The sequence below is a fragment of the Hyperolius riggenbachi genome, chromosome 4, assembly GCF_040937935.1.
Source record: "Hyperolius riggenbachi isolate aHypRig1 chromosome 4, aHypRig1.pri, whole genome shotgun sequence".
Classification (NCBI taxonomy): Eukaryota; Metazoa; Chordata; class Amphibia; order Anura; family Hyperoliidae; genus Hyperolius; species Hyperolius riggenbachi.
The window spans coordinates 454315729-454333376 of NC_090649.1; the positions used below are offsets into that span (position 1 = coordinate 454315729).

Below are 17648 nucleotides of genomic sequence, written 5' to 3' on the forward strand. Positions count from 1 at the left end.
GGCCACCGACCCACCGGAAAGTCAACAGCACGTTACCGTCGGACTTCCGCGGTGAGGCATAATGCATGGAAGTAAATGGGCGATACAGAAATGTTTTTTTCGTCGGTGGCGGCGGCAGAGCACAGGCACGGAACGACACAAATACAACAAGGAAGCTGAGAATCCCAGTGACGTACTTCCTGTGCAGCAGGGAGGATGTCACTGGGCAAAGGGCGTGCGGGGGGGGGGTGGCACTATGCAAATGGCCCAGTCGGCGCACTCTGCCGCAGGGTCATATAAATGATGATTTGTGCGTTGCAATGCGATAGGGGTGGAGCATCACACCACAAATGCACTGGCCAGGTGTAAAACCGGCCTTAGGGCTAGTTCACACGGGCGTCTGCCCAGCTTTCGGCGGCGACGCATTTGGCAGTGCTGCGGCGGCGACGTGTTCAGGCTTTCAGCGGCTTTCCATGGCTTTCGGTTGCGGTCTGCGTTTTTCTTCCCCATAGGTGGACATTACCCGCGGTGATTAACCGCCCCAGGACGCTACATGTAGCGTCCAGGGTCGCTTCGAACGCCAGGGAAAACCGGGGTCCGAATGCTGCGTTTGCGTAAACGCCAGTAGAAGCATGGTAGAAACGCTCCCATTCACTTGAATGGGAGCATTTAATGCTAAGTCCCGAACGCTGGCGGTAAATGCGGAACAGACGCCCGTGTGAACCAGCCCTTAAAGTGCAGAATCTTAGAACATTTGCAGCATTTAGCATGAGTGTAATGAGCGCAGCCGCGGCTGCCTCTACCTCCCTGCCCGTCTCTCCGGCGTCTAGGGGGACGGAACTGGCTGTTTCTTGTAGGGACGCTGTCTCGTGCGGGTGCGCGTGTAGACAGGTCCTTTATGCGGGGAGAAGGATCGTCAGCTGACCTGCTGGTCAGCTGACGGCAGAGGAGACTCACAACGCCTCGGATTGGCTGGCTGCTGGGGGCGTGCCAGTGAAGTCTCCTCGGCTTCTTAAGCCTTCGGGCTTCAGTCTGGAGCTGTCTGTAGTCGTGACGCTTGTGTGGCAGCGCTCAGACCTAGCCTAGGATTTCTGTGTCATTGTTGTGTTATACTTTAGATCAGTCCCAGGGGGTTGAGACCAAGGACCTCACCCCCAAGCCTAGGATTTCTGTGTCATTGTTGTGTTCTACTTTAGATCAGTCCCAGGGGGTTGAGACCAAGGACCTCACCCCCAAGCCTAGGATTTCTGTGTCATTGTTGTGTTATACTTTAGACTAGTCCCAGGGGGTTGAGACCAAGGCCCTCACCCCCAAGCTCAGGATTGTTGTGTCATTGTTCTGTTATATTGTGGACTAGTTCCCGGGTGTTGATGCCACGGATTTCACACCCAGACTAGGATATTACTGCCATTTTGATTTCCTGTGTATGACTCTTAGCTATTATTTCTGACTCTGATCCTGCCCTCTGATCCTGTACTTTCGCCTATCTGCCTACCTGTTGCTGAACCTTGCCTGTCTGACCATTCTACTCGCCAGTGAGCGCTCGCCACTGGTGAGGTGTTAACTACGCCAGCTCCGCTGGTTAGCAGCCTTGCTAGGCTATAGTTTAGCCCTAATTGCCTGCTCTATAGGTACCTGTCGTTTTAGTATTGCTGTGTCTCGTAGGCTGCAGTATAGTCTGAATCACCCGCTTCTCGGGAGATTCAGCCTCTTCAGTATTGTTCCTCCAGCTTGCTGGAGGCTGTACGTTAGTACACCCTCAGTGTACTGTTTAGACCTCACCAGCCCCTCTGGTGAGGTCTCATGAAAGCATTATAGTTACGGTTACACCAATCACTACACATTCTGCTCTCAGTCTTGCTATACTGGCATTATTGGTGATTCTGCGGATCACACATAATCGGGTATAGCGTCTGCATTATTGGTGATTCCGCAGATCATCAGTGATCAGACATCTGAGTTGTGGCACTCACGCGTCACAATGAGCTAATTAACCTCAACAAGTTCTTCTCTGTGTAGCTGATTTTAAGGCGCGTACACACCTTTGACTGATGTTGGGGATCAGGACCCGATGCCCTTGGGTGACATTGCTGGGCCGGGCTGTACAGAGGCGTGTCAGCTGCGTTGCTGACAACTCGTTCTGTTGATATGTGGGGGGCGGTGGGACAACGGGGCGGTGCGTAAGTGACGTGATCGGGTAGCAATGTTCTCCAAGCAGTTGCCCATCTCTCAGCCAAGCTGATCCACCAGGCGGATCACTTGTGGAGCGGCGGTCAGACGCCTCTGTACAGAAGCCTGACTATCGGCTGAGACGGTCGCTATCGGCCGCCTCAGCTGACTTCAATCATGTGCGTGTACGAGGCCTTACAGGGAACGCGACGCCCACTGTGAACCCGGCCTGAAAATTAATTTAACGGACATCAGATATTGATACCTCTATACAGCTTATGCTAAACTCAGATACTGAACCCTGCAGAGCTACAAACCTAAATATGGCTGAAGCTTAGGCTTTTATAATTACGGTGATTTTCTTCATTTTTCTAGGTGCTCGGCAGCAAACTGGACTGTACAGAGCGTTCAAAGACTCCGAATCCCACTTCCGGTAATAAATAAATATAGTAACAACAGTTTATCCAGTATCTTTCCACTACTAGACCTGCTCAGTGTGGCTGCCGCTGGATTGGTCTATTTGCATATATTTGCATAAAATAAGTACAAAAATGAAATTTACTGTCTTATCCAGAATGGATGTGCTTTCTCTTTAGCCTGTCTTCAAGGTGCTATACCAGGGGTCCCCAAACGTTTTGGGTTGAGGGACGGGTCAACGTACTTCAGATTGCTGGGGGCCCGGAGTATACATAAAATGATGTAGAAGACTTTGCAGGCCAGACAGTGAAGCATACCCAGGGGACAACCTGCAGTCCAATTGATGTGGAAATTGATTGGAAACCAGCGAATGACTGGTTTCTGGCTTCCATGTGGATGGGTGGTGCCAGCACTGCTATTCTATATGCGGACCACCAATATTTAAAGATGTAGCTGACCGCATCTATAAGTGATACAATTTGTGGGGGGGGGGGCCAGGGAAAAAAAAGCCTCAGGGGGCCACATTCGGCCTTAGTTTGAGGACCACTGTGCTATACGGAGTCTTCCACGTTTTTTTAGATTTCAGTTTTACTTAAGGTGCCCATACATCTAGCAATTTTTTGATAATTCTTTTTAATTGGATGAAAATTGGCGCAGCCACATGTTTGCACAATCAAGGATTCAGTAGATTTTGGGACCAAAACTGTTGAATGCATCCATTTAGCAAGCTGGAAAAATATTTAAAAAAATAGGGAAATTTAATAAAAAATAAGATAAATATTTAAATAAATAAACAATGTTGGGAGCGATCAGACCCCACCAAGAGAAAGCTCTGTTGGTGGGGAGAAAAGAGGGGGGGGGGATCACTTGTGTGCTGACATGTGCGGCCCTGCAGCGAGGCCTTAAAGCTGCAGTGGCCTATTTCTAGAAAAATGGCCTGGTCTTTAGGGGGGGGTTTAACACTGCGATCCTCAAGTGGTTAAGGAACACCCCTGCTACACCTCTGTATAAGTGCACATACATCTATACATCTAGGGTTGTATGGGTAGATGGTGTTATGACTGCCGTTCAGGGGGTGGGCGTGACTGCTGTATCAAAGGGGGGGGGGGTTATTTTGTTGTTGTTTTTTCTCTTACCTTTAACTTTTAATCTAACCTGCCTCTGCTATAAAGCTGGCCACACAGTATGCAACGCTTTTGCTCAATTAGATATTCAATCAGACTAAAACATCTAATTGGGACCACAGTCGGCCCACATTATGGGATCGGCAATGGCGGTTCTTGGTTATGTGGATTGTGATGTAGACAGCGGTGCCGTTGCATAGTGTATTGCCGGCTTAAGATTCTGCTCTTATAGGTGTAGGTAATATTTCATCTCTACATTTTGCATTGCAGTTCATGAGCTGAGGCCGGCTGATGTGACTGTTGTGGCGGCAGTTGGTGATTCACTGACGGTAAGAAGCTGTGATACAGTTGAGAAAAAGGAGAACCGTTCTGTCCATATATGTATATACATTATTGATTGAACGAGCTCCATTTTATGACATTTCAAACACACATAAGTACACTGACACATTATAGCCAGGCTTCAGGAAAAGTCATTTTGGATAGTGAGGACAGGAAGTAGAAATACATTTGTTTCTTATCGCTCTCTCTGGCCTCAATTCACTAAACTTAACTCCTGTCTTTAATAACTCTTCTGAACTGTTTTACAGTTATCACAATTATATTACCATGGTGATAACTGTAAAACAGCTCAGAAGAGTTATTAAAGACAAGAGTTAAGCTTAGTGAATTGAGGCCTCTGTCTCTACTTATCAGCAAGACCTTCAATTTCTGTCTTCCATCAGAAAGTCCACATTGGATCCTTCAATTCTCACCTTTAACCACTTTATGACATGCTGACTTATTAAAACGTCCTGTTAGAGCCTGTTAACAGCTCCAGGATTTTTTAATAAGTAGCTTGCTCCTGCCGCCGCTCTGCACATGTGCGGAACACCCCCCCACCGCCGTTAGTCGTCGGGACACTGCGATCTGTGATTGGGGAAGAGGACCGAGCAGTCCTCTACCCAATCGCAATGCCTGGAATGAATGGACGTGATCCCGATCAGTGGCCACATCTATTCATAAAATAGGAAACAGTCACAGTTTAGTAAAAAGTAAAAAAAAAAAAAATTAACACTTCCTATAAAACAGGAGTGTTCACTAGCGTCCTCCAGTGGCCAAAAAGTAATCAGTTTTAAAAAAAAAATTGCATAAATAGTTGACTTAAGGACTCTTTTTAATTATGAGGGAATGTTACTATTACTTTACAAAATAGGAACTTGTAATTATGGACCAGACCAAAAAAAAACCCCAGAAAAATAACACCTATATTTCCAAATAAAATATAGTCGCCATACATTGTGATAGGGACAAAATTTAAATGGTTTAATAATCGGGACAACTGTGCAAATAAAATGTGTGGGTTTTATCCACAGGAGAAGGTTGTATTTTAAAACTGTAATGGCCGAAAACCGAGAAATAATGATTTTTTTCCCATTTTTTTCTTATTTTTCCCATTAAAATGCATTTAGAATTAAAATAAATTCTTAGAAAAATGTACTACCCACAGAAAGCCTAATTGGTGGCGAAAAAAACAAGGTATAGATAATTTTTGTTGTGATAGGTAGTAATAAAGTTATTGGTGAATAAAAGGGAGGAGCACTGACAGGTGAAAATCGCTCTTGTCCATTAAGGTAAAAACCCCTATGGGGTGAAGTGGTTAAAGAGGAACTCCAGTGAAAATAATGTACTAAAAAAAGTGATTCATTTTTACAATAATTATGTATAAATTATTTAGTCAGTGTTTGCCCATTGTAAAGTGCACAAAAATGCAAAACTGTGAAATTTTCGATTTAGTCAGTGTTTGCCCATTGTAAAATCTTTCCTCTCCCTGATTTACATTCTGACATTTATCACATGGTGACATTTTTACTGCTGGCAGGGGATGTCACTAGAAGGAGTTTCTGCTTTCTTTTTTGGTAGTTGGAAACAGCTGTTATTTCCCACAATGCAACAAGGCTCCCACAGTGTGATGTCAGCGCCATGGTCCTTATTATAATAATAATGGATCCATAAATAACGTTCTTGGGATAGAGGTACTGAGACAATCGTCTCAGATCATGTATGTGACATAAAAAGCCAGAAGATGACTTATTAGGCCACCAGACCTGTAATTGTATTTTGTATGGACTGTGCAAGTAGCGGTAATCAATACTTTTTTCTTATTTGTCTCAGGCTGGCAGTGGAATTGGCTCCAGTCCTAATGATGTCCTAGATGTGCTCAAACAGTACCGAGGACTGTCCTGGTGGTAAGAGACACAGACTATAAATCCTGTCCACGCTGTATGAACTGCATTGTATCCAAAATACCAGGCAAAGCAGCAATTCTGGGTGCTGGGAAAACAAGAAGGCCACAAAAAGAATTATTCCCATAGATAATCACAAAATCAACACTCAAAAACAGGCATCCATGTTAGGCTCAACAAATGTCATTATTCCACATGATCTCTTGTGAATGTCTTTATTAGGGAACATGTCCTCTTAACCTATTAACACCTTCAAAGGAATTATCTCATTTGAGATCAGTGCCCTGCTTCTGACCTTAGTTGGTAGAACGCCTCGTGCTGTAAATTCTTGGAATGCTTTGATGTCTCTCTGCTAGGAGAGGATATAGAAACTGAAAGCAGATGTCTTGCGTTAGTAGCAAGGAAATGTAACAAATAAGGAATAAAAAAGTGCTAAAATAAATTGGCCTGAAGCACTTGCAAGCCTCAAATTGGCTGCTAAAGGGTTAAATAACATTGCCTTGTTTGAGCTCCTTCCATCAGGTAAACGTTTTAGATCAATCTGCACACACACAAACAGACTGAAAGACAGCTTATTCACATCCGCCATAAACTTGATGAACTCTGAATCCTCTCTGAAATAATTAACACGGTGTACAAATTGTTTAAACATCTGTAATACCTGGCATACTTGTATAATTTCTTCTCTTCCTTGTTACTATCACTATGTTCCCTATATGCACCGTGGGGTTGTCATGAAAAGTAATTTCGTTGTGTTACACAATGACAATAAAGTGAATTGAATTGAATTTAAAAAAAGGTTAAAATCTCATTGGGGACGGAGCTCTGGATAAGATACATCAAATTAAATATATACACACTAAATACAGGACAGCACAATATCAGTATCAGTAATCAGCAGACAAAAATGATCAAGGATTTTCCAAAATCAGGCAATCAGTGGGTACAGAGCAGCAGACATATACAGGACACTGTACTGCATCTACACCAAGGTCAGACATTGGTCATTTACTAATATCTATCATAGTGATCCTTGTTGCATGTTTGTCTGACTATGGCAGGGATCCTAAAGGTACATACACACATCAGACGAAAATTGATTGAAATAAACGCTGACCGATGATCGATTGGCAAAGGTTAACAATCTCAAACAACCGACCTGTAGACACACATGAACGATCCAAGAAAGAAGGAACTGAAAGTGACATCTGTGGAAGTGATGCCTGAGTTGCAATTAATTGAAACAATTGATATCTGTACAAACATGAGTGATTATGAACAATCGACTGTGGCGTGTGCGCTTTACACAACAAGATCGTTATACGTCATTAAATTAACTGTACACGCCCTTTGATGAACGATCGTTGGTCAAAAAATTCCAACAGGATGGATCACAACCGACTCCTGATATCGGACGCTTGCTGCCGTCGTTGAGGGTCGGTCGGTCGTGTCTGCTCTACAATTATCGGTCGAAATATCATTAATCTGCCATTTTGCTAGGGTTCCAAGCAGCAATTTTTATCTAATGTGTGTACGCAGCTTTAGATTGGGGTAGGCTCATGTGACTAGGGAGGTGTGACCTCCTTTGAGGACTGTAAGTGACAGGAACAATCCCAGATACTATAAATTCATAATGAGAAAAGGGGAGGGTGTTAAAGGTAAAAGAGAATCTGTATTGTTAAAATTGCACAAAAGTAAACATACCAGTGCGTTAGAGGACATCTCCTATTCTCCTCTGTCACAATTTCGCCGCTCCTCGCCGCATTAAAAGTAGTCAAAAAACGTTTTAAAAAGTTTGTTTATAAACAAACAAAATGGCCACCAAAACCGGAAGTAGGTTGATGTACAGTATGTCCACACATAGAAAATACATCCATACACAAGCAGGCTGTATACAGCCTTCCTTTTGAATCTCAAGAGATCATTTGTGTGTTTACCTTCTTCCCCCTGAAGAGTGACAGGCTGATTGTTTCTTCCTGCAGACAGCTCTGCGGTGTCTGTAATTCCTCAGTAATGTATGTGACAGCCCAGCCAGCTCCTTTCACAGCCTAACAGAGGACGATTTATGCAGCTTGTAAAAGCAGGTCTCTACTCTCACTGACAAGAGAGCAGAGAGGCTGCCTAAAGCCTAAAGTAAATAACACACACAGGAGTGTGCATTGAGGGGGCCTGGAGGGGGGGGCGTGCATAACAGATCAACAACAATGAAGAGTTGGCAGCCTTCCAGACACAGGGCGACAGATCCGACAGGAGAGAGATAAGTTGATTTATTACAGAGACAGTGATAGTAGAAAGTGCTGCAGTAAGCCAGAGCACATTAGAATAGGTTTAGGAACTTGTAGGATAGTAGAAAAAAGGATGACATTTTTGTTACAGAGTCTCTTTAAGTTTTGGGCAGCACTGGGGGCGGGGCAATTCAGGTGTGAAGAAAATACACGGTGCGAACATTGAAGATATGAGAGAGAGACACACACACACACACCAGGGCTGGCAGAGAAGTTCCTGTAACCATCAGCATTAGGTGGTTTGTGTTGGGAATCCCCACCAAAAGAAATATCAACCAAATTAAAAAATATATCTATAGTTTTATTTAATGCTGTTAATAATGAATACTGTATTAAGCACATTATATTCTGAGCATGTCCCCTTTACATAATCGTGATTCCATATGTTTCAGCATTGGAGGGGACTCTACTCTGCACAATGTCACCACACTGCCAAGTAAGTATGCAAGCCACTATGTGGTACTGCGTATGCAGTGGCCACGCTCATTACAGGAGAGAAGCATGGTCCCGATGTGGAGGGGGCCACGCTGAGTAAGGGGGTACATCAGAGCACAGAGGGAAGCCTCAATAGAATTCTGAGGCTTTAAAAAGACTCAAAGATGATTCTCACTGCAGTTTTTTACTTACTCTGGGCTTCCTTCAGCCCCATAAGCATGGATGTGTCCCTCGCCGTCCTCCTCAGCGCCGCCGTTCTCCCGCAGTCAACCTCCGGAACGTCAGCCGGGACCTTCTGCGCTTGCACAGAAGGTCCGCCGCTGATGTCACTGAGCCACTTACCGGGGCTGACCGCATATGAACGGGACATAAATATCTCTTTTTGAACTCGAGCTTCGGCTTTGGTCTGTAATAAAGGGCGCTGAGGCATGCTGGGAGATGTAGTCCTCCTCTCGCAGCTTGTAGGAGTGTATGGGGCGGAGCAGAGCAGTAGCAGGAGGGATTGCACCAGTCAGAGAAGAAGTCTGGAGTTGTCATGGAGACGGGGGCGGAGCTTTTACTCCGATTCTGAGTGGTGTCTAGCGATATTTAATGAAGAGCCGATTGAGAGCCGTAAGAGTCAGCTCTTTAATGGGAGCCGATTCTCTGAGAAGAGCCGGAATTCCCATCACTAATGAGTATCATGCTTTGGATCTCCTCAGAACATAACAATGTTAGAGCTTCCTCTAGTAGCAGCCTTGTTATTGTACAGTTGGGAGGTCTGAGTTTAACCCTGCCACGCGTGCCTCTTGCAAAATAAATCCCCACTCCCTCTTTTCTAATACAGGGGATCAAAAAATTATTTGAAGTGCTCCTCCAGGGTGAAAAAGGTTAATATAAGGAGAGAAACAGCAGCAGCTGGCACTTGCAATCCATATACAATAGCTTTATTGTTCCGGCCACATTACATAAAACACGTTGCAAACAACTCAAATGCTTCCTACCCGTTTACATATAAGCTGTGGGGTGAGGTGGGAGGAGCGGTGAGCTGCCTGACAGCTGTTTCGCTCTCCTGAGCGTCCTCTCAGGCTCTGCGCATCTTAAGAAAGACTGGACTACAAGAAAAGAAAGATAATTTGGTAGCATTTTAAAGCACACCTGTCCCAAACGAAAAGAAAGTAAATAAACATATGAGCACAACACGTACCCCCTGCAGATTCTTTTCACCATTTTCTTTGCCCTACCTCCGCTGTGACATTCAGCTTTGGCTCCCCTCCAAAGACTGCCACCTTCATCTTTAAAATGGTGGTGACTCCAGAAGAACTTTTGGGTTGAAGCTTCTTCTGTGCCCAATGCAGATGCGCGGGGACCGGGGTAAACATGGTAGCAAACTTAGTGGAGTGGTGAAGGTGTGGTCGGGGGCATGAACAGGGCAGTCAAGGGGCTTGGCATGGATGAACTAACGTCGCAAGACAGCCTTGTCCCCTTTTAAAGTAGGACTTTCTCCAAAAGTAAATTTTTTTGGCCAGGGAAAATGGGAACCAGGGGGAGGGAGTGCGGAGGACAATGGATAGTGTACAGAGGCAGGGCCGGCCCTAGACTTTTTGCCGCCTGAGGCAAAATGAGAAAAAAATCGCCGCCGCCGCCGACCTCCCCCCCCCCCCGCGGGGGGGGGGGGGGGGGCGCCAAGCTGGAGGGGTAGCTGGCAGAAAGGGGGTATTGGGCCTAGCGGTGGGGAGGGGGGTCGGACCCCCCCCTCCCTCGCCTGGGTCCCCCGATCTGCGCTCCTCCTCCAGCGTTACTAGCCTGCATATAATGAAGAGGCAACGGGCGGGGGAATCACTCACCTCTTCCGCGTTCCATCGTGCGCTCCACTGACGTCACTTCCTGCAAGGCCGTCCACTTACAATACAGTGGGCGGCATTGCCGGAAGTGACGTCAGTGGAGCCACGATGGAACGCGGAAGAGGTGAGTGATTCCCCCGCCCGTTGCCTCTTCATTATATGCAGGCTAGTAACGCTGGAGGAGGAGCGCAGATCGGGGGACCCAGGCGAGGGAGGGGGGGGTCCGACCCCCCTCCCCACCGCTAGGCCCAATACCCCCTTTCTGCCAGCTACCCCTCCAGCTCGGCGGGCGGGCGGGCCGGCCGGCCCAGCATGCATGGACGGCCGGGTGCCGCTCCCCCACATCTGCCGCCTGAGGCAAATGTTTCACCCCGCCTCATGAGCGGGCCGGCCCTGTACAGAGGTATGAACCTCCAAACTTAACATTGTTATTTATTGGATTTACAGTTTTGTGTTCAAAATTATTCAACCCCCACTGAAATCGAGTGTTTTGGCCAGTTTGACACTGATTTTGATCATTTCATTCATCTTGTTTACAATTAAATCAAAGAGGCACTTGTAAGACAGACAAATATAGCATAACATTTACAGGTCCTTCTCAAAAAATTAGCATATTGTGATAAAGTTCATTATTTTCTGTAATGTACTGATAAACATTAGACTTTCATATATTTTAGATTCATTACACACAACTGAAGTAGTTCAAGCCTTTTATTGTTTTAATATTGATGATTTTGGCATACAGCTCATGAAAACCCAAATTTCTATCTCAAAAAATTAGCATATCATGAAAAGGTTCTCTAAACGAGCTATTAACCTAATCGTCTGAATCAACTAATTAACTCTAAACACCTGCAAAAGATTACTGAGGCTTTTAAAAACTCCCAGCCTGGTTCATTACTCAAAACCGCAATCATGGGTAAGACTGCCGACCTGACTGCTGTCCAGAAGGCCATCATTGACACCCTCAAGCAAGAGGGTAAGACACAGAAAGAAATTTCTGAACGAATAGGCTGTCCCGCGCCACTCCTCAACGAGCCTCCGTTCGCCCGCCGCCAGCTAGTTTTGCTTTCGCCGCCGGGCCACTGCGCCTGCGCGGCTCTGGCCACGCGTATCCTTTCTTCGCGTTCCCCGCTATTGCAGAGGGGAACGCGAAGAAAGGCTACGCTTGGCCAGAGCCGCGCTGGCATCGATTTACAAGTCGGGGTACGGGACCGAGCGGCGGCGGGGGAACGGAGACTGGTTGAGGAGCGGCATGGGACAGGACAGGTGCTGGGGGCTTGGGGAAGCCCCAGGGAAGTGAAACAATGTGTTTATTATCAATCTACCGTTCTGCTTTAAGTCGGCACAAAATAAGGTAAAATGTTAGCGCAAATGAACGTGAAATTTATGTGAAATTAGGAATGACTACAATTACAGACAAAATGAATTAGTATTTTTCCAGAAATTTTGCATTACGATTCTGCATCGTTATTGCGAATTTCCATGCGAAATGACTTCCATACAAAACGTGTGCTCATCACTAAACAGCTCTAATAAAGAATTTTACCTGCAAGCTGGAGTGATGATCATCTCATCCACCATCTCTAGTCGTTAGATGTTACCAGCTTTTCTAATGAAAGCAGCATGGTGGACATAGTCCATGACTCATCTCTGCATTGTGAAATCTTCACCTCTTATCTTCGCAGATATTCTTCTGGAGTTCAACCCATTTCTCACTGGATACTCTACAGAAACCGGCAGTGAGGAAGCCTACAACTCCTTCTTCAACCGGGCCGTTCCTGGGGCCAAAGCCTTGTAAGACCTTCTGACTTTATTATAAAAATAAACAGAGGTTAACGTGAACCTGTCATTCATGCACAAGACTTCCTTCTCTTCATAAATAACAATTTTACTTCTTTCCCCGTTACTCCCCAGGGATATGCCTACACAAGTCAGGACGCTGATCGATGAGATGAAGAATGACAAGGTGGTCTATTGGCAGCTGTACAGCAAGGCTCTGTCTGCTGTGATTGGCTGATTCACAACCTGCTCTCACAACTTTCCATTTTTCAGTCATCTAAATAAAATGTTTACCTTCCTTTTTGCAGAGAATCAAATTCAACAGCGACTGGAAAGTTATCACAATGTTCATCGGTGTGAATGACCTCTGTGCAGTGTGTTCTGACAGCGTAAGTTGGTAGTCTAGTGTGTGTGTGTGTGTGTATTAAAAAATAAAATCGCCTACTGACGAATATGGGGTGAATTGGTACCTGTTGGGTACTGACTGTGTAAGTCAGATGTTTCCACGCTGTATTTGTACGGTTCTTGCTCCACCAACTGGTCAGAGGAGTGGCCAGCGATGTATACAAAAAACATGAACACACTGCTCTGTTTCACGCAATCTCTTGCACATTCATGCTTTCACTGCCGCTCCTTTGGTGTGTGGACCTAAATTTTAAACTTTGACTGACTATTGACTATTAAAGGAAACCTTTAAGGAGGGCAAAAAATCAGCTTAACTTACCTGGGGCTTCGTACAGCACCCTGGAGTCATCCTGTGCCTGCGCTGTCCTTCCGAGTCCCTCCAGCCAGCAGCATTGACCCCCGCAAAGCTGGCCAGCCACGTGCCTCCTCACCTGCGCAGTATGAGAAAATCGCTACTGAGGATGCACAGAACGCTCCCGGGGAGCGAGAGCAGGGTGCGCTCGGGTCCAAGCATGCGCAGTAGCCTTTGACTGGTCTAGACCAGCCAGCTTTAAGGGGGTCAGCACTGCTCACTGGAGGGTCTTGAAGAACGGCGCGGGCACAGGATGACTCCAGGCCTGCAAGACACCCCAGGTTAGTTAAACTGATTTTTGTTTTTTGGCTAAATAACCCTTTATACAGTAGGACCACTATCATAAAAAAAATGTAAAATTTAAAATGCTCATGTATAAGAAGTGCATTTTTCCTAGAGTAAAATGCACTATAAATGTATTTTCTCCTAGGTTGCTGTCGCTTACAGAAAGCAGTAAAGATCAGACAAGTTTTGGACTGGAAGATTCTTAGTATTTCCTTTATTCTTTACAAAAGCCCTCCCTGGAAATGATTTGTACAAAGATGCCGGCTGGCCTCCCTACTCGCCTGCACACTATTTTGGCAGTTAGCAGTGGTGTAGGTAAGGAGCTATGGGCCCCAGTGCGAGTTTTACATGGGACCCCCCAGACACTCTATGCATAACAATTGATACGGCGCACCAAAACCTGCCAAGGACCACTACAGTGTCAGAGGTGCAAGAAAGGGATGGGGAACAGCATGTTAATTATTACTACAATTCAAAGCATCTATAGAAGTGAATATTTCCAGCACAGCACCAATAGAGAGCTAATACTGCAGTTGAGGGAGGGCCATACGGGGTCCCTCTGACCCCGCATAGCATAGCAATAGGTGCGGTCGCAACCTATTGCTATGCTATGCGGTCGCAACCTATTGCTATGCGGTCGCCCCTATTGCTATGCCCCTGGCAGTTAGACTGATCAACTGCTATTCTGAAAATCCTTTTAAAAACAAACAAAACCCTGAGAATCCCCCATGAGGACATGGACTAGTCCAAAACATAGCAGATTGTATATGACATTAACAAAGGAAAAACTCATTTATAGTGTATTTTACTCTGGAACAAATTAACATGTATGCATGTACATGCATGTTAAACATTTTTGGCACCGTGGACCTTCAACAAGCCACAAGGGATGCCAACAAGAACAAACTCTAGACTGAATTTTTACCCCATGTCTATGGATATCTGCAGACACCCAACCAAGAACTCTAGTGATTTCTGCAGAAGAATAATAATCAGATGTATCTTACGTTCTCTTTTGTCTCCTCAGAATGTCTTCTCTGCTGTGAGTTATGTGAACAACATCAAGGAGGCCCTGGACATGTTGCACAGTGAGGTGGGCGCACGTCTCTGAGAGCTCATACTGTCTTGATTGGTAGTTTGTGCGTTTTTGTTACACACTTGTAGTGATGCTCATTCGCATTTCACAGAATGGAAATTTCTGCAATTAGCCTAATCACAGAACTCTGAAGCAATGGACCAATCAGAGAAGGCAGAATTTTTCTGAGTAAATCAAATTACCGCAGTCATTTTAGACTAATCACAAAACTTGGATATTACCGAGTATTCCCGAGTCTTGTGATTTGCCTAAAATTTCAGTGGTATTCCGATTATCACAGTAAAATTCTGCATTTTCTGATTGCTCCAATACTTTAGAGTCAGATGGCCAATCAGAGAATGCAAAAAATGACCAAAAAAAAGACTCATCGGAAATCTGCGGAATCGGTGATTGGCATTGGCGGAAATCAGAATTTCCGACTATACCTACACACTAGCAAGAATATGCCTATTTAGGGGCAGAAACCATGGCAGTAATGGGGTCAGTCTGGCATGTGGTAACTCAAAAGGAACAAAGCAGACCATGGCAAGAGTATAGGAGAGGAGGATTAAATGGTCTCGACCCCATATAGTCATTAGTCAACCGTAGATTGTGCAAATATAGACAAGTATGGAATAATGTTGGGGTACTAACAAGTATTCAAGTGTCTCAACACTTTATCAACAATAAAAAGAATAGTGTTGGTGGGACCATGAATTGTGTTGGTGGGACCATGAATTATGTTGGTGGGACCATGAATAGTGTTGACTGGACCATGAATAGAGTTGGCTGGACCATGAATAGTGTTGGCAGTGGGAACATGAATAATGTTGGCGGTGGGACCATGAATAGTGGTGGCGGGACCATGAATAGGGTTGGCAGTGGGACCATGAATAATGTTGGTGGTGGGACCATGAATAGTGTTGGCGGGACCATGAATAGGGTTGGTGGGGCTATGAATAGTGTTGGCGGTGGGACCATGAATAGTGTTAGCGGGTCCATGTGGTTCGGAATCCGAACAGCCGCCATTTCAGCACCGGACTACATGACTTTTGAAGCTATGATGAAAGAACTATACTGAAACGTACACCATCTTGCTGTCTGGTGCTGAAATGGTTCTGAATTCGGCTGTTTGGGATCCAAACCATGTGGTCCTGAATTTGGACACCAACACAAAAAAAGTTAATTGTGAAGCATTCAAGGAATATTGACACGTACAAAAAAAGCAATAGCAAATAAAATACACACTTGGATGACTAAAGGCACGGCTCGATGTGCAAACAAATGCATACTGTCTAAAAAGTCTACTAGGTACTGAAATCAGAGCATATGAAAATTGCAATACTTGAAATTGTAATGAACTTACCTGTCAGCGGTTCCAGCGCCGGTTCAGGCGGGTCAGATGACGGAGCGTGGCCGCGAGCTTCCTCCTCCGATCCTTCCGGCAGCATCCCCGGCACCCCTGCTGCGGTGACTGAGAGTCCCCCCTGTGTCCCTGGGTGGGCGTGTGCAGCTTATGCTCTTTGATGTCTGCAATGGTAGTGTCAGCTGATAGCTTAGATCAGCTGACACTCAGGCATGGATAGATGCTATGTGCTGATTGGCTCTGTGTGTGTGGCCGGCCACTGATTGGGTTAGTGATTATATTTAAAATCTCTTGCTGCAGTCTCTCGTTGCCCGTGATAGCAATCAGTACGCTGGTATTGCTGGGCACCTTATCACTCTGTGATAAACATTGTATTTCAATGCGACTTTCATTATTGTATTTCAATGCGATTGCCAGCCTGACATAGATTCGACCTTAGCTTTACTGACCACTCTCTGTGCCTAGCCCCCTGTACTGCAGCCATCTGATCCTACGTGTATGACTTCAGTCTGTTACCGACTCTGATTCTGCCTATCCCCCTGTACTGTAGCCATCTGATCTAACGTATATGACCTTATCCTGTTACCGACTCTGATTCTGCCTAGCCCACTGTACAGCAGCCAGCTGATTACGTGTATGACAACAGCTTATGTCCAGCCTTGTCTGTTTGTATATTGTGTAGTGGTCCACATAGCACGTAGCGTGACAGAAATACTTCAGGGCTTTTGCCATTGTCAGTTAAATAACTTGCAGAGATCTTTTCTCCCTTCCCTCCGTCTGACAGGTCCCCCGAGCATTTGTTAACTTGGTGGAGGTGCTGAACATCATCCCCCTGCGGGACGCCGTGCTGGACAGTCGTGTCAATTGCCCCACACTCCTTACAAAGTAAGTACTGCAGGCAGGGCCGGCCCTAGACTTTTTGCCGCCTGAGGCAAAATGAGAAAAAAATCGCCGCCGCCGCCGACCTCCCCCCCCCCCCGCGGGGGGGGGGGGGGGGGCGCCAAGCTGGAGGGGTAGCTGGCAGAAAGGGGGTATTGGGCCTAGCGGTGGGGAGGGGGGTCGGACCCCCCCCTCCCTCGCCTGGGTCCCCCGATCTGCGCTCCTCCTCCAGCGTTACTAGCCTGCATATAATGAAGAGGCAACGGGCGGGGGAATCACTCACCTCTTCCGCGTTCCATCGTGCGCTCCACTGACGTCACTTCCTGCAAGGCCGTCCACTTACAATACAGTGGGCGGCATTGCCGGAAGTGACGTCAGTGGAGCCACGATGGAACGCGGAAGAGGTGAGTGATTCCCCCGCCCGTTGCCTCTTCATTATATGCAGGCTAGTAACGCTGGAGGAGGAGCGCAGATCGGGGGACCCAGGCGAGGGAGGGGGGGGTCCGACCCCCCTCCCCACCGCTAGGCCCAATACCCCCTTTCTGCCAGCTACCCCTCCAGCTCGGCGGGCGGGCGGGCCGGCCGGCCCAGCATGCATGGACGGCCGGGTGCCGCTCCCCCACATCTGCCGCCTGAGGCAAATGTTTCACCCCGCCTCATGAGCGGGCCGGCCCTGACTGCAGGGGGCACTAATGCAATTTGCCTGGCCTGACCCATTTTGTGTGTCAGCAACCAGCTTCTGTGTTCCAGGAGTAGATAAGATATATATGATGATATAGATCAGTGGTCCTCAAACTATGACCCGCAGGCCAAATGCGGCCATCTGAGGCTTTGTCCCAAACACAAAATGTATAACTAATAGATGTGGCCAACTGAACCTTTAAATATCGGTGGCCCGTATATAAAACAGCAGTGCTGGCACCACCCATCCACATACAGTAGAAGCCAGCGAGCAGTCATTTGCTGGCTTCCAGTCCAATTTTGCATCAGGTGACAATGCTGTCCAACTGGAAAGCAGGTTTTTACCTGGGTATGTTACACTGTCTG

The 17648-nt window shown here is 46.3% G+C and overlaps 1 protein-coding gene across 1 annotated transcript in view; it reads left to right on the forward strand.

The window, feature by feature from the left end:
* The window catches only part of LOC137504852 (phospholipase B1, membrane-associated-like), a 171032-nt gene that overhangs the window by 102206 nt on the left and 51178 nt on the right, over positions 1–17648 (forward strand). The window contains exons 29-37 of the mRNA XM_068233444.1: positions 2524–2581; positions 3960–4018; positions 5844–5917; positions 8592–8635; positions 12146–12254; positions 12375–12426; positions 12548–12628; positions 14309–14374; positions 16507–16607. Coding sequence (XP_068089545.1) covers positions 2524–2581; positions 3960–4018; positions 5844–5917; positions 8592–8635; positions 12146–12254; positions 12375–12426; positions 12548–12628; positions 14309–14374; positions 16507–16607 — 644 coding nt within the window. The remainder of the gene's footprint in view (positions 1–2523; positions 2582–3959; positions 4019–5843; positions 5918–8591; positions 8636–12145; positions 12255–12374; positions 12427–12547; positions 12629–14308; positions 14375–16506; positions 16608–17648) is intronic.